General features: G+C 40.1%; 2 protein-coding genes across 2 annotated transcripts in view; both read left to right on the top strand.

Annotated features, from left to right (window-relative positions):
* Window positions 1–3,029, top strand: part of PDE11A (phosphodiesterase 11A) — a 462,469-nt gene extending 459,440 nt beyond the window's left edge. The window contains exon 20 of the mRNA XM_028830876.2: window positions 654–3,029. Coding sequence (XP_028686709.2) covers window positions 654–809 — 156 coding nt within the window. The 3' untranslated portion in view covers window positions 810–3,029. The remainder of the gene's footprint in view (window positions 1–653) is intronic.
* Window positions 3,030–11,090: 8,061 nt separating this feature from the next.
* Window positions 11,091–13,825, top strand: IFT70A (intraflagellar transport 70A). The gene has a single exon (XM_015110424.3). It carries the CDS (start codon window positions 11,127–11,129, stop codon window positions 13,122–13,124), a length of 1,998 nt encoding a protein of 665 aa, XP_014965910.1. The 5' UTR covers window positions 11,091–11,126; the 3' UTR covers window positions 13,125–13,825.
* The last annotated feature ends 8,510 nt before the right edge of the window (window positions 13,826–22,335 follow it).

Raw genomic sequence — 22,335 nt, 5'->3', positions numbered from 1 at the left:
TCCATCTGCCCCTGGCCACACCTTACATTCCCTCTTCCCTCATCCGCCTTTCATCCCTCTGTCACTCTCTTCCACACTGCTTCCCTTTCTGCCATGTCTATTTCCATGCATGTTTCCATGCTTTGTATATTTAGCACAACTCCTAGATCTTTAGCTTTAAAAATGAGCACCTTCTCATTTCAGGATTTTACCTGGCTTTTCCTATTCAATTAAGTCCACCCAGAGTCATCTACGGTACAGCAATTGTAGGATTATTTTGTAAAAATTTAAGTTCATAGTCAATTGAGATCTGGAGCCCTCTATGGTAGGCAAAGATGCACAAATAAGTAGGCATATGTGAGCTGGATATTTTGTTTCCTGTCTTGCTTGATGTAGTTGTAAAACAGGATTCGAGTCTACATGGCTGGTGTCCCCTAGAGTTGTACACAGCCATGCTGGTGATGTCTTATTTTTCATTCTCTAAGTAGGCTCTATTAATACAACACATTGGTGTTAAATGCATATTTACTTCTGTAAATAGCTCTTGTTTACCAAAATAATCATCACTTTCATTTCCTACAGCCAGTTTACATTCTCCTCATAAATGAAAGGGGGAAAATCATGTCAGTTACTCTGTTTCCTCTCTCCTCCACCTGTATTTTGTTTTGTTTTAGGCACTGGTGAAGGTCAATGTGAAACTGAAGCCGATGCTAGATTCAGTAGCTGCAAACAGAAGTAAGTGGGAAGAGCTGCACCAAAAACGGCTGCTGGCCTCAACTGCCTCATCCTCCCCTGCCAGTGTTATGGTAGCCACGGAAGACAGGAACTAACCCTCCAGGTCAGCTGCAGCTACAAAGTGACTCAGCCTGAAGGGCCACTTTCAGTCCAGCCATGTCATCCTTTTGTTCTTTTAGTTCAGAAAGACCTAACATCTCAAGAATGCACTGGGAAGCATGCCTGGGCTTTCACCTTGAAGCGTGATCAGCAGCAGAGAGAGCAACGGGAAGGACAAAGAAAGAGGTGGGGCAGGGAGCACACCCCAGGACCCTCACTTTTTCCCTAATGAACACGCATGGGCTGAAATGAAGGCTTTGGGTGGGGACTGTTTTGGATCCAAGGATCTGTGGACAGGCGGCCTACTCGCTCTGAGCTGAGGGAACACTGAACAGTAAAAGCGTCATTAGCGCTGCTTCATTTTGTATATGGCTTTTCTGTTTGTTAGAAGCCAAACACTGCCTGTCTTTGCTTCCTGTCCCTGCATGCCTTTTTGTGCCAGACCGTCCCAAGAATCCTAATTTGTATTCCATAGAGGTATTTTATTTTTAATCCTAGAGCTTCTTATTGATGGATCCTTTAGAATTGCCTACCTAAAAGTAACCTATACTATCCTTATAAATACTGGTCAATCTCAGTTCTCCCCCTAAAAAGGAATACATAGTAGGAGTATAGCAAATGTGTTTGATGGGTAATTCTAGACTTGGACTATGGTACCCTTTTCCAGAGGTTTAAAATTCAACCTTCATTACAGACCAAGTTTTCTCCCAGAAGGATGGATTGATAGATTTTGATTAAAGTAAGGGTGGAAGGAAATCTGTAGCTGGATTTACCACGGGTGACATCTAGAAACTATGGTTCACAGGACAGAGTAGAGCCATGGAGACTAAGCATTGACCACCTTGAGTTCTCCTAGTGAAGAGTTCTGATATAAAATGTAAGGTTACTGCCAGTAACCAACTTAAAGCAAACTATAGGGGTCCCTAATTTTGGATTTTTCTTTAAGTGTAAGAAATAATGCTTCAAATGTTAAGAAATAACAGTCTGGGCAAAGAACGCATATTCTATAGGAAGCCAAGTTTACAATAGGTAAGAATAAACTGTATTAAGTAGATGTAATGACTAGAAAGCTGCTTTGCTCCCTGTTTTGAGAAATTGTGGACATAGTATATCTTATCCAAAGAACGCTGGGCTAGAAGATAGATTTCTATCCCTAGCTTTGGCATTATTGACTAGATTGACTTGAACAAGTCACTTCACTTCTCCAAGCTTGTTTCCTTATTTGTCAAATTAGATTACACTAGGAAATGATTCTTGAACATGTTTTAACCTTACAACTCTTTGTTCAAATAAATCTTTCAATGAATCCCCAACATATAAAACATCAAAAAGCTGAATTCCTAGGTGAATTATAAGCAGGGTTTGGACATCCAGAGCACCTACAAACCTTCATCTCTTCGATTACATACATGGGGGTCCACAGGGACTCTGAGGAGTTTGAACATCCCTGGACTAGTTTAAACCTGAGGGCCATTCCAGTCCTTAAAAAAATCTAAAATTTACAAACCATTTTTCTTATTATTGTTTTTGTTTGTTTTTGTTTTTTGAGACGGAGTTTTCACTCTCGTTGCCCAGGCTGGAGTGCAATGGCGCGATCTTGGCTCACTGCAACCTCGGCTTCCTGGGTTTAAGCAATTCTCCAGCCTCAACCTCCTGAGTAGCTGGGATTACAGGTGCCCACCATCACGCCTGGCTAATTTTTGTATTTTTAGTAGAGACAGGATTTCACCATGTTTGCCAGGCTGGTCTCGAACTCCTGACCTCAGGTGATCTACCCACCTCTGCCTCCCAAAGTGCTGGGATTACAGGCGTGAGCCACCGTGCCCAACCCTTGATATTGTTATTAATCATTATCAATCATTAACTTTACAAATATGAAAGAAAGAGGGGCCATGTTCTACAAGGGACATTGTTTTCCTGGCACACAGTAGACAATTCAGGAAATGTTGGCAGAAGAAATGGGTAAAATTAAGATACCAAAATGGAAGTGAGGGGAGAGCAGGTAATTGTAGAGAAAAAGACTCTTCATGGCAAGAAACAAAGTAAAAGAAATGTATAAACCAGACTAAGAGGGGAATAAAAGCAAGCAAGAAGAAGAAATATAAGAACACCAATAAAGGAAAGACGGGGACTGAGGCAGGTGGTTAAGGGAACTGCCAAAAAAAAAAAAAAAAAAAAAAAAAAAAAAGGTGAAAGTCAATCCAAACAAAGAAAAATGGCACTTCCAACCAAAAACATGAAGATGTAGAACCCTGTCATCAACTGCTGAGGAAAGAGAGACACTCGAGTAGGGAGGGGATTGAGAAAGGGGAGAAGGAAGGAGTGAGAGCCCTAAAATAATGTTCCTAGCTACCCTTTACAGCTGTCTCTGCAGGGAAGACTGGAGAAAGTAGAGGGGGAAATGAGTGCAGGAAAAAACTGCCTCTGCAGAGCAGGTAAGAGGAGGTTGTTCAGATTTATGGATTTTATTAAGCCAGTTTTCTGTATCACTCTGCTATAAAGGAAAATAGCTGCTGCAGGGCTGTCTCTCCTCCTTCAGGTGAGGAACAAAGGGTGGGTGGAGTCAGAGACAGAGTCTGGTCTGCGAGATCATGGTGTGTCTGCAGCTCCGAAGCACTGCAGGTGTTTCTGGGTAATGTGCCACATCATGTTTATATCACGAACGGGAATTGAAAATCAGTCTGTGTGGCAGAGATGAGCCCACATCTGTTATCCTTACCAACAATAAATAAATAAATAGCCCAGACAAACGGATGCCAGTCCATCTACAGCAACATTTTAAAGCATGTGCTTTATGACAAAACTGGACCCAGCGTCTGACAGAGACTGCAGGCTGCCGTGAGCACTGTAGCTATCCTGAACGTTGATGCTACCTATTGCTAAGGGGAACATAATTTATAGCACAAACCCTACAGCCTCCACTAAGGTTGAGTTTTCCTCTCATTTCCTTGCCTTTTTATTGGCTTCACTGCATGGTTGCCAATAGCAACATCCACTGGTAGCAAGGGGAGTTCAACACCATTGCAATCTGCCATATAGTGGAGCCCTGACAATGTCAACCATCAATCTAGTAGCTGTTTGTAATTGCCTCCATCTATTTCTCCTGTCTTGAGGTATCTTTCCTATTGTGGGTCAAGATTCAGAAACTGCTGACTAATGCCATGGGTCTGCATCTCCATGACCATGAAGCAGTGGAAAGGAAGGTAGCAGCTTCCTGGTGCCAACAACCCCAGAGGTTAGAGGTTGAACTCTTGCGGGTTTCAGGCGTTTTTAATCTCTTTTCTAAAAAATTTATAATTTTGCTAAAATGTGAGGCATATGCAGTTATCCATATATTCTGCTTTTCCAAAAAAGAGAAAGTAAGTTTCCCAGTCCTTATTATTAATGTTTATTTCGTATTGGAGAAAGACATTTGAAATGTGAGCCTTCTTGTAAAAACTCAAACTGACCAGATTATGTTTGCTTTCTCAGGTCTCTTGGCATTAATGGTTGAAATAAATTCATCCTACTTTTTGGATGAGATGTATTTTTTTAGACATGGTATTTAGTCTTACTAATCAGTATGTAGCTAATATGTGCGCAATCTACAATATAGTGGCAATCCTGGTGGGTAGGGACAGCTTCACATACTGCAAAGGGCGCCATTCAGTGCATAGCAGACTGGAACTCCCTCCTAGCTTGGCCACCAGCTGAACCTGTAATCTTAGGACTCTCCAAGTCTTAGATTCTCCATCTATTAAATAAAAGTACTGACTTTTATTCAGTCCCCACACCAAAGGACCAAGATGTGTTTAGCTTTAAAGAAATTTTCCAGATAATTTTCTTTTTTATTCTTCTCAAATAAAATAGCAACAAACCTAAAGCGGTCATCTTCTTAATAAAGACATAATAAAAAGTTACATATTTGGGGTAGACATAAACACAATCATACTACAGATGTCTTGAGTCTGTCTCTAACTATGATGAAAGATGTAGTCATCAATACAATTTTTTAAAAAATATGTCCTTCTTTTTTTGAGACAGGGTCTTGCTCCGTAACCCAGGCTGGAGGGCAGTGGCACAATCACAGCCACTGCAGCCTTGACCTCTCCAACTTAAGTGATCCATCCTGCCTCAGCCTCATGAGTAGCTGGGATCACAGGTGTGCACCACCACGCCCAGCTAAATTTTGCATTGTTTGTAAAGACGAGGCCTCACTATGCTAACCACACTGGTCTCGAACTCCTGGGCTCAAGTGATCCTCCTGCCTTGGCCTACCAAAGTGTTAGGGTTAGAGATGTGAGCCACTACACCCAGCTTATATGTCCTTTTATTTCATAAAAAACAATTTTAGATTATCTGATATCATACATATCCCATAAATGGTAGTCATTAATTTAAAAGTGAATTTATAAAGTAAGTCAAGAGAAGTTAAAATTGCACATGCATTTTGTTTCTAAAAGCTGAGATGTCTATGCATTTCCAGGTATTGTATATTTGCAAATACGTTGGGTTAGAAATCATCTTTAACATTTTGTGTTAGTGTAATAACAATATTATCTAATATTAATGCTACCAGAATCCGGTTGCCTTTTCTGTGTATCAAAATTTATCATACTTTATCCACTTACACTAGGTGATTAAACAGAATCTGCCCAATTTATTCTGCAGTAAAATTATTTTAAAACCTATTTTTCCTGCTGACTCTTAGAAACTGCAGAAAGACAAAAACCAGTTTCATCTCCAGTAATAGTGTGAAACAATTTCCTTCCAGTGGGACAGAAATCTAGACATATTAGGGAAAGATTTAAATATAAAGAAAAATGTTTTGGCTGGAAAAAAAAAAAAAAAAAAGCAAAACACACCAAAACACAAAAAGGATTCATTAAAGCAACAGAACAAAACCTAATTTGGGACCCTAAAAATTCTGGCGATGCCACTGTAATGAGGTTTCATTATCTGCTTCAGAGTAACAGTCTCTGAAATTGTTATTCTGCTACATGCTGTAAAGAACTCCCAAAACTCAAATGTATCAGGAAATGTAGAGGTTAAGTCTGACTACAAGAAGGCCAAAATTGCACCAGCTTCCTAAGTGAAGAATAATAGAATAAAACATAGAGGGCAGAAATAAAATGAGGTGTATCTGGAGAATTTCATGATGAGCATTTAGATTTAGCAATGCCCAATGTCATGCTGACACTGTTTGTCATGACCTTGTCTGCAACTAGTAATTTGGGGTTGTACATTTTTTAAATTTAATTTTGAATGTTCTTGCATGTTTAGTACATCTCTCTGCACTGCTAACTTGTTTATCTGCAAAATATAACTACACCAATGTCATTTAATGTATACACTAGTATAGAAATGTGTTTTTTTATTAAGTAAATGAAGTATTTGCTGTGAAAAAATGTATTATTTGTGGCCACCATTTATATCTGTGTTCATTTTCTGTGTGTATATGCGTGTGTATTCGAATCTCAATTTTTCTTTTACTCTAGTTTAGATTAAGACATATTTAGATGAAATTTTAAAAATAGCATTGGAAATAGGAAACTAAGTTTTGTTGAGTCTCATTCCCTTGGGGGGAAATATGTTTTCAACTGAGTTGTTTGAAATCATTCCCTCTGTGTAAATTTTCCAGACTGATGTTTCATTGTAAGAATATTACATTATAGACCACTTGGCCATTTCACAAGCAATTAATCCATAGTTTTGGAAGTCCACTTTAAGAGACCTGAATATCTTTGTTTTTAATAAAATACTTAGAGTTTAACTAAAGCTCTGGAATAATCTTTATTTCTTTTGAGAAGGGTGATTTCAGGGCTGAAAGAAGGAAGCAAGGATCCAAATACCTACAGTTTAAATGTTGACTGTTAATTTAGTCTATTAACCTTGTGTTGATCTGTGATGTTTTCATGTGTGAGATGGACACTAGGACACCCCTGTCCATATAGCTTTTTAAAGATGACATAAGGTTCTTCGTATTATCGAAGTTTTTCTGGAGGTAGGAGAGTCTGCGGCCAAATGCTGGGTTCCTGTGTCTGTTACAGATTGCTCAAATTTGCATGGGCAATTACACAGGGGGATCGCATCAATGCAGGGCCGCCAGCCACACTGACGCCATACAATTACACAACGGCTTCGGTGCTTAAACTTTAAAATTCTTACACCATTGTGCCTGTTCTATTAGAACAAACTGCAGCAAATGATCCAAAGCCAGTTCAAGTGACTGGAGAGGAGGTGCCCAGGGAGGGAGAGGGAAGAGGTGCAGTGTGGCCCACTACCGGCCAGCGTAAGCAATCACCATTGCTGGCTGCTGCAATCACTGGCTTCTTTGTGCTTTGCAATCTGCAGTTTTAAAATGGAGCCAACGATAAGGCTCACCTAATTCACAGAAGGGCTGTGAGGATTAATGAGGGAAGTTAGGCAAAACAGGCCTGATACTCAAAGTACTGCATAAACACAGCGGCTTGGAGTAGCTCTTTGAATGGTTGATTTTTTTTTTTTTTTTAATGCTGCTGTATCCACAGTTTTGCACTCTCTATTAATCCCTTTTATACACCAAAATGCTATTGTGTTCTCCCTGGAAAGTTAGACAATAATACTGTAAACCCCAAAATACAAGCTACTTGATCAAAAGCAAGGGATATTCAAGAAGGAAATCTAATTAAAATATTAATAAAGCTGGAACTACCAGCAAAAGGAGAGTTCATAATGAGGTTAAATGTCACACCATCTGAGCACAAATGTTCTCAAATGTTGATTTTAGCATACACCTTTTCCAAAAGTCTTAAAAGATGGAACAGATGCTCCCAAAAGTCAGTCAAGTATATTTCCAATTTGGCACTAATTTATACTTTTCTTCTCTGTTCACGGTAGAAGACTGGAGTGGGAGAATAGGGATGCAAGATAACTGAGCCCCCCAAACTGTCCATCCTGAAGAAAATGGTCTGAAATCAAAGGAAAAAAGAAATAACAACTGGAAAATGGATTTGCAGAAGGTCCTCCCTTATAAAGGAAGATGTTTGACCACAGCTGTGGTTGAAATACTCACAAATTACCAGTGTTCACCAACAGAAAGGGGCCACAGATACAGTATAAATAAGACATACCTTCCAACTAGTTTTAAAAGAGAATGCCAAATAGATTGTACACACAAATAGAATACGGGATTTGATCATGGCATATTTTGGCAGGCAGAACATCAGTATGCTAAGAACCAAGCATCATGCTTTTTCTTCCTATCTATTTTGCCTAAATGAAACTCTTCTACATGATAAACATGTCTCCCTTTGTGTAGCAAAATCCACCCTGAGTCCAACTCAAATTTCATCAAACTGCAATTCCTTTCTACAAGTCACCAAATCGCTTTATTGCAACCACCAAATGCTTTCCTATTACTTGAAATGGTATGATACACTTACTTTTTGATATATCCTCCAGGTTTTCAAGATCCTATTGCAAACAAAATGATGCTTTATGATACTTCATAATATTCCACCTTATTTCTTTCCATAATTTCTATCATTAAACGGCCTTCTCTCACCGCCACCCCCAACAAAACTAATCTATTCCCCAACTGCCTATCAGAGACCAGATAAAAGTCAGTCTATCACAGCAGCAGTGATGGTCATGCCAATTTCACAGTGTGATTTGTGCACTCATTTCATTTTGAAAATGACCCTGCCCTCCATCTGTCTAAGCAGAATGTCCTGCTTTTTTCAAGCCAGGCCTCTGGAGCAGCCTCACATGAAATAAGGAGGAAGAGACACAGAATGGCCTCCCTCCTGCCCACTTCAGCCACCACGCTCACAGGTACCCACATAAAGAGGAGAACCCCAACTGAATCCTAGTAGGGATCCCAGAAATTTGGAGGAGAATATAGTCCTTTTATTTTTCATACATTCTCAAGAAGCCATTTGAAGATGATGTAAATACAACCCTGCAAAACAGAGAGAAAGACTAATGAAAGGCAATTTCCCATTCCCATGTGGTCATCTCACCTTAATTTAATAACAAATTACCTAAGGTAACAGTACATACATAAGAATATTAAAATACTAAGCCTTGTGAGACACAGTGGCTCATACCTGTAATCCCAGCACTTTGGGAGGCAAAAGTGGGAGGGTTGCTTGAGGCCAGGAGTTTGAGATGAGCCTGGGCAACATGGTGAGACCCTATGTCTATTAAAACATTTTTTTAAAAAGATTAGCCAGGCATGGTTGTGTACCTGCAGTCTCAGCTACTCAGGAGGCTGAAGCAGGAGGATCATTTGAGCCTAGGAGTTCAAGGCTGCAGTGAACTATGATCATGCCAGCTATTGCAGTGAACTATTGCATGCCAGCCTGAGCAACAGAACAAACCCTGTATCAAATAAATAAATAAATAAATAAATAAATAAATAAATAAATAAAATACTGAGCCTAAATTCCCAAGGGAGAACCATCAGGCAGCCAGCTGTAAAGAAGTCTATGCACCCTTTCCCCCAATTTATTACTGAGCAGTATCCTCTACCAATGTACCTCCTTGGGCTTAAGACTCTAAAAGGGCTCACCAAAAGATCAGATTGAAAGAAGTCTCAGAATAGTTATAGTAATATTCTACAGTTGCTTTCTGTGGGATCTTAGGTGAGCCAAAGTCCCATTCAATCCTTCTGAAATGGATGCAGTTTCCCTTTCTTGGAATTGATGCACTGTGAAGCTCCTTGTCTAGTTCCAGCCAAGAAGACACAACTCTGCCGATTCCTAGCAAGGGAGAACACTGAGTAAGTACATAAAGTCAGCCATATGATGATATGAGCAATCACACACCTATTAAAAATCTCCTTCCAGTGATACTGGGTAAATACGAGCTACACGACTCCACTAGTCACATCTGTTCACAGCTGGAATCAAGGCCTAGAAGTTCAAAGTTTACTACCTACACAAAGTTAGTTCGTTGTTTTAAAGGAGAAACAAAGACAATAATATTCCTTATACACACTTAGCACCAAACAACGGGCCCTTACAAACTCATGTACATGAGATACATGGATTGGGTTATTCATCAGTCACTATTTCCTATTGAAATTGGTTACTGGATATCATGGTTCAGCCCCTACCTACCTAGGTGTGGCCTTAAACAAACTATTAATTTAATAGTTTGATTTAATTAATAATATAATACTTAAATCTTTAAACCTTTCAAGCCCGCCGACTTAATATGCAATATGCAGAATGCAGGTTGCTTATTCAAATTAGAAATACTATATGTAAACAGTCTATAATAGAGGTGCTATGTGATATGGTTGATATACCAACCATATGATAGCTGTGAAGTTTATATATAGAAAAGATTTATGGGCAGTAATACTATTATGGATGCATACAAAGGATTTGCAGTAATTACGTAGCAAACAACACACTTTTACTTGGATTAGGTTTATATTAGGTGCCAGAGAGACCAATGGATATCACGGGAGATGACAAAAGATACTGGTTTCTTATCGGCAGAGATGGTTGGAGGACCACAGCAATGGATACAACCAAGTGTAAACGCCAACATATACTCAGTAGTATTTTTTGTCATGGAAAGGGACAGATGCTGCGATCAAAAATAGATCCTCTCCCAGTACCAATAAGATTCACAGCACTTTTTCCTCATTAACCTCTGGAACCACCAAAATAAGAAGGATTTCTGTTTGCTGCTCTATTGTGCTCTTACAAACTGTGCCCTCGGGGTAGCATAATGAGAACCTGTTCTAATTCCAAGGGAATTCAAGGACTTAACTCCCTTTTGCCATCCCGCTCCTTTTATTGAAAGGTCCTTTTATTACTAGCGAATCTCTACTTTATTAAAAGTAAGCCAAACGCCAGCCTTAGTATAGACCACACCGCATACAAGGCTCAAAATCGCCAGGAACATGGGCCGGAAATCTTCCACCGCCGCGCTAGAGACCGAGGTGGCACAACAGACACAGAGAGCGCCCCTCATCTTGAGGGGGACGGGAAGACAGGTGACCGTTCGTCCCCACGGGCCGCGGGTCGGGTGGGTGCAGCAGGGACTACGCCTCCCAGCATGCAGTGCGGCCACGCCCGCGCAGCGGCGCCACAGGAACGATGCATGCCGGGACGGGGAGATTCAGTCTCTGAACGGCCTGGAGTAGTCTTTCCCCTTCTGACTGCCGCCACTCTGCAGTCCACAATCTTTGAAGATCAAACCGAACTTGAGAGACTAACGAGAATGGTCCCTTTTTAATTCCTAACAGACTCCTTCCGTGGCAGAGTAACCGGCCGTCTTCCGTTTCCGGTTGCCCTGTTGTCGTGGTAACCGTACGCATAACAGCCGTGGTGGTTATGGCTGGCCTGAGCGGCGCGCAGATCCCCGACGGGGAGTTCACCGCAGTAGTGTACCGGCTCATCCGCGATGCCCGCTACGCCGAGGCGGTGCAGCTGCTGGGCCGAGAGCTGCAGCGGAGCCCTAGGAGCCGCGCAGGCCTGTCGCTGCTAGGCTACTGCTACTACCGCCTGCAGGAGTTTGCGCTGGCGGCCGAGTGCTATGAGCAGCTGGGCCAGCTGCACCCGGAACTGGAGCAGTACCGCCTGTACCAGGCCCAGGCCCTGTACAAGGCCTGCCTTTATCCGGAGGCCACCCGGGTCGCCTTCCTTCTCCTGGATAACCCCGCCTACCACAGCCGGGTCCTCCGCCTGCAAGCCGCCATCAAGTACAGTGAGGGTGATCTGCCGGGGTCCAGGAGCCTGGTGGAGCAGCTGCTGAGTGGGGAAGGGGGAGAAGAAAGTGGGGGCGAGAATGAGACCGATGGCCAGGTCAACCTGGGTTGTTTGCTTTACAAGGAGGGACAGTATGAAGCTGCATGCTCCAAGTTTTTTGCCGCCCTGCAGGCTTCGGGCTACCAGCCTGACCTTTCCTACAACCTGGCTTTGGCCTATTACAGCAGCCGACAGTATGCCTCAGCGCTGAAGCATATTGCTGAGATTATTGAGCGGGGCATCCGACAGCACCCTGAGCTAGGTGTGGGCATGACCACTGAGGGCTTTGATGTTCGCAGTGTTGGCAACACCTTAGTCCTGCATCAGACTGCTCTGGTGGAAGCCTTCAACCTTAAGGCAGCTATAGAATACCAACTGAGAAACTATGAGGTAGCCCAAGAAACCCTCACTGACATGCCACCCAGGGCAGAGGAAGAGTTGGACCCTGTGACCCTACACAACCAGGCACTAATGAACATGGATGCCAGGCCTACAGAAGGGTTTGAAAAGCTACAGTTTTTGCTCCAACAGAATCCCTTTCCTCCAGAGACTTTTGGCAACCTGTTGCTGCTCTACTGTAAATATGAGTATTTTGACCTAGCAGCAGATGTCCTGGCAGAAAATGCCCATTTGACGTATAAGTTCCTCACACCCTATCTCTATGAGTTCTTGGATGCCGTGATCACTTGCCAGACAGCTCCTGAAGAGGCTTTCATTAAGCTTGATGGACTAGCAGGCATGTTGACTGAGCAGCTTCGGAGACTCACCAAGCAAGTACAGGAAGCAAGACACAATAGAGATGATGAAGCTATCAAAAAGGCAGTGAATGAATATGATGAAACCATGGAGAAGTATATTCCCGTGTTGATGGCTCAGGCAAAAATCTACTGGAACCTTGAAAATTATCCAATGGTGGAAAAGATCTTCCGCAAATCTGTGGAATTCTGTAACGACCATGATGTGTGGAAGTTGAATGTGGCTCATGTTCTGTTCATGCAAGAAAATAAATACAAAGAAGCCATTGGTTTCTATGAACCCATAGTCAAGAAGCATTATGATAACATCCTGAATGTCAGTGCTATTGTACTGGCTAATCTCTGTGTTTCCTATATTATGACAAGTCAAAATGAAGAAGCAGAGGAGTTGATGAGGAAGATTGAAAAGGAGGAAGAGCAGCTCTCTTATGATGACCCAAATAGGAAAATGTACCATCTCTGCATTGTGAATTTGGTGATAGGAACTCTTTATTGTGCCAAAGGAAACTATGAGTTTGGTATTTCTCGAGTTATCAAAAGCTTGGAGCCTTATAATAAAAAGCTGGGAACAGATACCTGGTATTATGCCAAAAGATGCTTCCTGTCCTTGTTAGAAAACATGTCAAAACACATGATAGTCATTCATGACAGTGTTATTCAAGAATGTGTCCAGTTTCTAGGACACTGTGAACTTTATGGCACAAACATACCTGCTGTTATTGAACAACCCCTGGAAGAAGAAAGAATGCATGTTGGGAAGAATACAGTCACAGATGAGTCCAGACAATTGAAAGCTTTGATTTATGAGATCATAGGATGGAATAAGTAGTTATGGCTGATAGTGGCTTTTTTCAAAATGGCTTTCTTACCTATCACACTTTTTTATCTGTATTTAGCCTTGGCATCTTTATATTTGTCTTATTTTGAATTTTATCCACTTTATAATAACAAGTTTATGTTTGAGCAACTTTTTCATTTAATACAGAAGAGTAAGGACTATGCAGTGTAAGCTGCATCACTTCTGCTTTCTTCCTACTAGTGACAATCATCTGGTCTTGCTCTCAAGCAACAATTGCTAGATGACATCTTTGTATAAGAAAGAAACCCCAGATAGAGTTGATATTTCAGCTTTGGGCTGTCAAAAGGGTATGTCATGGACCAAAGCACTGTTAGTACGGGTATGTTTGCATTTGGTCACTGATATGTAAATGACTGCTGGGCAACGGCTGGACCACTTCTCAATCAGCAAATAAAGCCATGTCTATTTTGCTATCTCAAGATAGACTGTGCTGTGTAATAAATCGAATTCTTAACTCTATTTCTCCAGTTTTTTAGTCCTTTAACTTTCTGGATTGCAACAAAGTCTAGTTTAGACCTTCTTTAAGCCGTTTTAGAAGTTCAAGTATAATGGGAATTTCTTTTCTTGGTTCTTTTCAGGTTATGAGGTTCGGTCAGTGACGTAATTTTTTTTCATAATTTGATTGATTTGTTGCTTCTTAAGTTTTATAATAAAAGTTTTTCTTCATGTTCTATTTTTTGTTTTACAGAAATGATTTTGCCTCCTTGTGGATACGACATATATTAAGTGTGGAAGCCTATTAATATTTTCAGTTTTTAAAAAACTGAAATTTTTAATTTTTACTTTTTAATTTTTTAGGAGAAAATAAGCACTGAACTGAGAATGAGAAGCCTAAAGGTATGAGTTCCATACCTTCTAATTTTAGGCTTTCAGAAATTCCTTTATTCTTTGGGGTTTCACAATCATTTGATCAGAAGCCTTTACAATTGCTTTTGGCTGTAACATCTTATTTCGTATAAGCCATATAGAAAAAAGTTGCCTTTCTTTCTTTATGACCTAGATATATAAGCAAATCAGCCAGGAAATATATAATTGTATTTTATATTAATGTTTTCTAGGATTTTGGCTTACAGTAAATGTTAACCCCTACAGTCGGTGATTGTTACTGTTGGATGTTATACTGATTATTAATAAGAAATTTGGATTTTTGCCTTTTTACCTGCAATTTTTGCTTACAACTCTAGCTATGAATATATATAGAGTGGTCCCCCAGTCTCTGTTATGGTTGTGCATAAATTAATACTTTTATAGCTATTTAGAAATTGTATAACTCTCTTAACTTCCTCTTTTAGTTTTTGTACTAATGTTTGTTTTTGTTGGGGAAGAGGAGATTTGCTTTTAATCCTTCCCAAAAATGATGAACGACCCTTCCATTCAGTAGTTTAATTGACAGGCTGTTATAATGTGTATTTTTTCTTCAATTATTCTTGAAATATTTAGAGCCTCTCCTGCTTCTAACATGAAGCCCTTTAGATGCCAGTCTGCCAGAAATCTGGAAACAGGAACAGGTGAAGTGAAGACGTAATGGAGATTTAGCTAATGACATACTTCACAATCCACTTTGGATACCCTTCATGTCCAAATCTCAGTAGTTAATCAAGTGTCTGCTGCCATTAACAGAACAGAAGTAATGGATAACAGAATGGAAATAAGAGATGCCAAAACTATTCCCGTAACTAACTCACTAAATCAAATCATCAGTCCTTATATTCTTGTTTTATTTAATTCAAGGAGAAGAGGCCATGCACTTTCCAAAAGGTCAAAGCCACATAGAATATGAAAGCAATCTCTAGTTTAAAGCTTTCTCTTGGAGTGTTTTCTCCCCCTGCCTTCAAAGGGTCTACTTAAGAGATAGTGGTGTTTACTGCTGCAGAATGTATCACAAGATAAGAAATGAAAAATCTATCTTTCTTACCACCCACTTCTCTTTCCCTTTTTAATCTTTTCCCTTTTGTCAATTATAGGGACACTTTTCTCTGTTAGCTGGAATTTGAACCTCAACCAGGTATAAAAGATGCATAACAACCTTTTAGCAGTAAGTGTCAGGTGAGTGAGCACTATGATTATCAAGGTGACTTTTGAAACCTTTTAAAAATGCATTTTTGCAAAGCGAGATAATATGTATTGATAAAAAGTGACTCTCAGATTGGCAATGCCAGAAAAAAATTTAAGAGGACTCACCAAAAGTACTAGATCTATGTAATTTGTAGAATAGAGTGAACTTTTTATATATATGTATTTGTGGTAACCTCCATCTTTTAAACTTTTTGAACTCAATAGAAAAACAGACTGAAATTTTAAAGACATGCAGTATTTGTATCATTTTGAATTCTGTAACATTGGAAATTAAATGTACTCAACTTTAGAGGACACTTGCCTTACTGTAATTTATAATCATTTTATATTGAAAAATAGGGCTAGACATTAGCCAGAAGGTAATTAATTTATTGGCCATAGGTATAGTGTTTAATATTCTCTTGGGGAGTGAGTCTTTACAAGGTGATTACTTGATACTTGATACCACTATTAATTGAGGTTCTTTTGGTTGTTTAATTAAATCAGATCCTTTGGATTTGGGCCAAGATTGATCCACCACATACTAAAATCCTTTCTATAAACTCATCATGTGTATTTATTAGAAAAGGAATTGCTTCATAAGGAAAAATTGTTAGAATATAGACTTATAAGTACATTTCTAATGTGAAAAATAAGCATTTATTAGTTTAAGTGAGACCTGCCAATAACTTGATTGCAAATATTAATATCATGTGAACATATAAAATGGGCCCAAGTCCTTGTTCAAAAGTGAAATTTGCACGTTTGTGAAATAAAACACATCAATATCAATGACTGAATACCCTAAGTCAAAATAGCACATGGCTAAAATTGTACTGTGCAAACAGGACCCTAAAAAAGTATGTGGGAAAGCATTTATTGCTGCTATTTTATTTTCAACTATTTCATTAGGAGAGTCAAATGCTTAAGATAAAGGGCACATGACTAAAAGTTTCACCAGTACTCATGGCATCTGCTATAAAACGTGTGTCCGTGGAGTACCCACAAACTCTCAAGATCTTAAGTCTCAACAGTAAATTACTGGCTAGTTTTTCTGACCAGAGTCTCTTCTGTGAAAACTCAACCTCTTAGTCCCAGTTCTTCCAAAATTTCCAAAACCGTACACTATAGTCTATGTACTTTATATATGGAAAGGAGAATATATACTTTTGTGAATATCAAGTGTCTGTTCCATTTTTAAGTCATGAAGTATCATAGGAAGAGATGGTCACTCCCTAACATTGTAAAGCAAAAGAAAGCTTCAGGAATTGAACCATAACAGCAACACTTTGCTGTAAAATATTTAATTAGAAGTCAATACCACATACTCACATATGCTAAGGAGTGCCATTATTTTGTATGTTTACTGGAAAAGGCAAAAATTTTTTCCGTAGTTAATACAATATTTTTGTTTCTAGAACTTTTGTTCTTGTACTGATTCATTACCATTAAACTGTTAAAATGCCAAAGAACAGAGGAAAGCTTTACATGATTTGACTAAGACGCTGCAAGTAGTTTCAGAAACTAAGGAGACTATTTTTCTGACAATGTATGTAAGACTTCTAATGAAATGATTGGTAAAATTATAAAATGATTCTGGAAATAATCATGTAAAATATAAAATGGGAAATCATAAATGTGATTTTTTTACATTTGTAGATATGACCTAAATAGGTTCTTTTAAATTACAAATTAAGGATTAAGATAAACATCTGGAATGTATCTGCAGCTAGAGTCTGAACAATGAGGGCTTAGACCAGTTCATCTCTTGAATCATAAAACTGAGGCTCGGAGAGATTAATATGACTTCCCCAGGATAATATGATAGAGCCAAATAGGATCCAGGCAAAGCCCAGATCAGAATTCAGGGCATCTTGCTCAATTCTCATGCTCTTTCCACTCTACCACATTTCTCTTAGAGCAGGACCCCTCTTAGGGGCCTACAGGGCCCTCCAAGTATGGAAATAAAGGAAAATCCTGAGTTCCTACAAGGGAAGTTCCAGGCACCTAGCTAGCCCTGAAAAGTAAATAAGCAACTTGATAAGCAAGAAGGTAGTAGTAACTTAAGACGATAGCCAAGGAAATTGGAATCACAGGATGTTTGGTTCCTCTATAGGAACTAGAGATAACATCTTAACATATGTCCCTGAATTGTTTTTCAGAAATCCAGACCCCCACCAAACAGATCTGCCTGCACATAGACCTCAGATAAGGGGGAACTGAGGACTGAACTCTTACTGCCATTCTTTATGGTCTAAATTTTTTTCTGAGGTGCCTGGAGGAACCCACACCCAGGAGCCAGAGCTTACATTCTTTTCTGTTGACCCCAGAATTTTTAAATAAACCTTCTTTTCCTTAACCAATTGCAGATCGGAAAACCTTTCAGTCTATCTGTGATTGGTAAGTCCCCACTTCAAGATATCCTGCCCTTTTAGGCCAAACCAGGGTGTAAACTCTCCATGTATTGATTTACAATTTTGCCTGTAACATCTGCTTTCCTGAAATTTACCCCTGCCTTAAAAAAACTCTTGCTTGCAAACCATAAGGGAAGTCAGGACTTAAGCAAGAACTGCCTGATCCTCCTTGCTTGGCACTCTGCAAATAAATGTCCTCCTCTCTCCTGCTGCAAACCTCAGTGTGGATGTATGGCCTTATTGTGCCAGGAAGGCAAATCCCAGTTCAGTTCCAGAACACCTTCTCTTAGGTATTTTTTGTTTTTATTTGTTTGTTTGCTTTCTTTACACATTTTTTCTATCAGTGCTAGGCATTTCTTTTCCCAGAGCTATGACTTTTGCCACTTCAGTTCCTGCTGATGATTTAATCGGTGATTTAATAGACTTTTTCCAAAATACACTTAGTGAGAACATTCCAGGGCTGGCCTAAATTATGCTATGGTTTACAAAAGTATGTTGAGGGTTCCTGAGCAGGTGTGCTGTGCTGTTTGCAGCAGCACAGATTTAGCTGCAGTGCAATCTGGGCTGGGTGGAAAGATTATTGACTCACCTGTTGTTTCATCACCGCTTTGAAAAAAATCACCTTATATGATCCTTCTTCAAGTCAGTGATTTTCTTCTCTTCATTATAGTTTCCAGACACCAAACATGTAAAAATGGCCATCAGAAGGCTTGTCTGCATCTTAAGTGCAAAGAGCTGTGACTCATCCAAAAATCCCAGCCTAAAGCCAGCTGATTTCACAAGTATTTACAAAGTGTTACCAGAGACTTTTGAGGCCCCATAAGGCTTTACCTTTACTTGCAAAGTCCATTTGAGCTAAACTCCTAAACACCCTCTTCCAGGAGATTGATTGCTCATTTTAGCTTAGGTTTTAGGGAGGAAAAATTAAAAGCAAGCAATTGAGCCACGAGTAAGTCCCTGTTATTTACCTTCTTTTTTCTTTTTTGTACTAATAATTCTTAGTCCACATTCTACATGAGAATCAGTGGGTAAACTTTTTAAAAAGTAAAGATGCCTTGGCTCTAACCCCTAAAGATTCTATTTCTATTTATGGAGATGGGAGTGGGAGGAGGGATCAGGTTTTTTGTAAGTGCCCCAGGTAACTCTAATGTGTAGCCGAGGTTGAGAACCACTGTTCTATACACACACAGTAGTGACCATGTGGCTGCTCTATGTTGGCGTGAAGGTTGTGGTGCAACATGTTTGAGAATAAAATAACCCTGATGCTCAACCTAAAGAAATGATGAAAAATGAATAAATGGAACGAATCAGAAGATCTGAATTTTTTTTAGAGCCACTTAATCTGGGGTATTCCGATTCACTCAAATGTAGCTTTTAAACCAGTGAAATTTCTTTAAAACATTTTTTTTAAATCATGCATTCAATAATTCTTAAGAAATCTTTGGCTTCCATAGAAGGAATTTTAAAAATACTGAAGTAGCTAAAAGCTATACAATTTGATAGTGGAAGCTAAGAAGGGTTTTCAAAATTTAAGAACATGAAAATACTCTTTTTGTTTTCAGAGACTCATAAATGTCATTTGCTGTTGTAGGAGAGGAAAAGTTTTCCACTGTCCTCTTATGGTTTTCAGCTAGGTTTGATGTAAGACAGATTAAACATGAGAAAAGCATACAAATTTTGTTTACACATACGTGGGAGCCCCCACAAGGACAATGAAGACCCAAAGAAGTGGCTAGGCCTAAGCACTTATATAGTAGTTTGAACAAAGGGTGGAAACTGTGGAAAAGTAACTAGGAAGATAAGTTAGTTTAACAAAGTTTGTACAGATTTCTCTCAGCCTCAACTCCCTGTCTCTGGTGATAAGCATGTTGTTTCTTTTGTACTGGTATAGGGAGGGTATCTTTCACTTGGGAGTTTCATCTGCTTTTGGGAAGAAAAGGGGAGATTAGAGTGCCCTTCCTCTACCTGCTGTTTCTCAAGTGCCTCTATTTCAAAATAATTAATATGCCAAGGCAGCATATTTTGGAGTGGCATGTCCTGAATTCCTTCACTGTCACCTCTACTTAGTTTATTAGTTTAGCTGTGCTAAAGTCAAAAGTGACTGTGCATTATCATAACCATGCTTACAAATGCTTTTGGTTGACTTTGGATGCACCCAATTTGTTCTCCTAATATTTGAGCCATATTCATCTGTTCTTCCTATAAATCTGGATTCCTCCAAGCCAAACTCCAGTCCCATGTATGCATTTATAGATGCACATACGTTTTTTTAAAATTTACATTGGAAATTAATAATACTCAATGGTTGTGTTGGTTTATTTATTTTGAGACAGGGTATCACTCTGTCATCCAAGCTGTAGTACAGTGGTGTGATCATGGCTCACTGCAGCCTTGACCTCCTGGGATCAAGCGATGCTCCCACTTCAGCCACCCGAGTAGCTGGTGCTACAGGCACACACCACCACACCTGGCTAATTTTTTTTTTTTTCTTTTCGTGTAGATACAGGGTTTCACAAGTTAGCCAGGCTGGTCTCGAACTCCTGGGCTCAAGCTATCCATCTGCTTTGGCCTCCCAAACTGCTGGGATTACAGGCATGAGCCACTGTGCCCAGCCTTATATTGGTTTATAATTCAGTATGAATTCTCCAGCTTCACTCTGCCCCCACCCCCACCCCCAAACATTTGGTCTAAACTGATGGTTCTCAAAATGTTTGACTGCCCAGTAGAATTATCTGAGAAGTTTTTAAACTCTCATGCTGTATTAGTCCACTCTTGCACTGCTATAAAGAATTAACTGAGACTGGGTAATTCATAAAGAAACCAGGTTTCATTGGCTCATGATTTCGCAGGCTGTACAGGAAGGGTGGCAGCATCTGCTTCTGGGGAGGCTCAGGGAGCTTTTACTCATGGTGGAAGGCAAAGTGGGAGCAGGCGTCTAACATGGCAGGAGCAGGACCAAAAGAGAGCGTGAGGGCGGAGGTGCTACTCACTTTTAATCAACCAGATCTTGTGAGAACTCACCGTCATGAGAACAGCACCAAAGGGATGGTGCTAACTATCATGAAGGATCCACCCCCATGATCCAGTCACCTTCCACCATGTCCCACCTCCAACTCTGAGGACTGCAATTGAACATGACATTTGGGTGGGGACACAGGTAAAAAAACCATGGGGACACAGATACAAACCATATCACATGCCCCAGGCTGCATCCCAAAACAACTAAAGAATTTCTGAGGGTGGAACCCAGGTATCTGTATTTTCCTGAGCTTTCAAAATGCAGCTAAGGTTGAGAATGGCTGTTCTAATTGATCAGTATAATTTCCCTCTCCATGATTGATTTAGGAATAGGCATGTGACCCAATCCTTACCAAGACACAAGAAGTCTCCTGGAAGGCTGCTGGGAAAGCTTTCTTTACCCCTTTAAAAAAACAAAAGGATATAAGAAAAAGTCCCTCTTCTTCATCTAGCGTTGTTGATCTGAATCTGGTGCCACCAGTTTGTGACCTTGATGGAGGGTCCTGGTGACTTTGGGTGAAGGTGACTTTGAAGATTATCTAAGAAACAGAAAGAATTTGAGTCTTTGATGATCCTGGAGCCTGACCCACCTCTGAGTCTTCAGTAGAATGGAAATAATATCTTATTGTTTAAACTTGTTTGAGCCATATTTTTCTGCTTCTTGTCTCTAAAAGCACCCAGAAAACACTCACCATTGACAAAGATTTTCTCTTTCACAGAACTCTACTCAGGTTCCCCTGAACTTTTCAAGTAGGCCTTGACTTTTGGACTTCCGTATTTGTCCCTACACTGTCCAATTTTTTTTTTTTTTTTTTTGAGATGGAGTCTCAGTCACCCAGGCTGGAGTGCAGTGGCATGATCTCGGCTCACTGCAAGCTCTGCTTCCCAGATTCATGCCATTCTCCTGCCTCAGCCTCCCAAGTAGCTGGGAATAGAGATGCCTGCCACCACACCCAGCTAATTTTTTGTATTTTTAGTAGAGACGGGGTCTCAATCTCCTGACCTCATGATCCACCTGCCGCGGCCTCCTAAAGTGCTGGGATTACAGGCATGAGCCACCACGCCCGGCCTGCACTGTCCAATTTTAACAAGTATCCTTGGCTTAGTAGACTCCCTCTTCCTTCATATCTGATTACCCTCCAGATGTTATTGGGTCTCTCATTCTCCACCATTCCTCAGGTATGTCTGATCACCCCAGCCTGCTTTCAGCAAGAATCCTGTTATGTCAGTTTGGCCAGAATCCCCAATCCCCAGAAGCCCTAATGTTACCTGTTAGTACTTTTCCATCCATTGACCCCCACCCTGCTCCTTGGCTATAAATTCCCACTTGCCCATGCTATATGTGGAGTTAAGCCCAATCACTCTTCCCTACTGCAAAATCCCACTGGAGTGGTCCTGTATACCTATGGAGATAGTTCCCACATACACACCTTAAATAAAGGATGCCTCATCATCTAAAGTGTCATTGAATTTTTTTTTAGCACCATATATAGGCCATACATTTTGAGTATTATTCATAGGGTGATGAATCTTTATGCATATTCCCAAACACTCTGGGAGTATGTCTTCCTTGACACCCGGCATCACTCCTCAAGTTCAGGTGAGTAGGACAAAATTGACCTTCGTAAAGATGTTACCCAAAACCTTGACTTCATTAGTATTAACCGCTCATCAAGTCTTTTGAAATTGCAACA

The sequence above is a fragment of the Macaca mulatta genome, chromosome 12 (assembly GCF_049350105.2).
Source record: "Macaca mulatta isolate MMU2019108-1 chromosome 12, T2T-MMU8v2.0, whole genome shotgun sequence".
Classification (NCBI taxonomy): Eukaryota; Metazoa; Chordata; class Mammalia; order Primates; family Cercopithecidae; genus Macaca; species Macaca mulatta.
This window is presented reverse-complemented; position numbering and strand designations above follow the sequence as displayed.

Coding starts and splice junctions, on each gene's coding strand:
- IFT70A (XM_015110424.3), top strand. CDS start 11,127: ATGGCTGGCCTGAGCGGCGCGCAGATCCCCGACGGGGAGTTCACCGCA.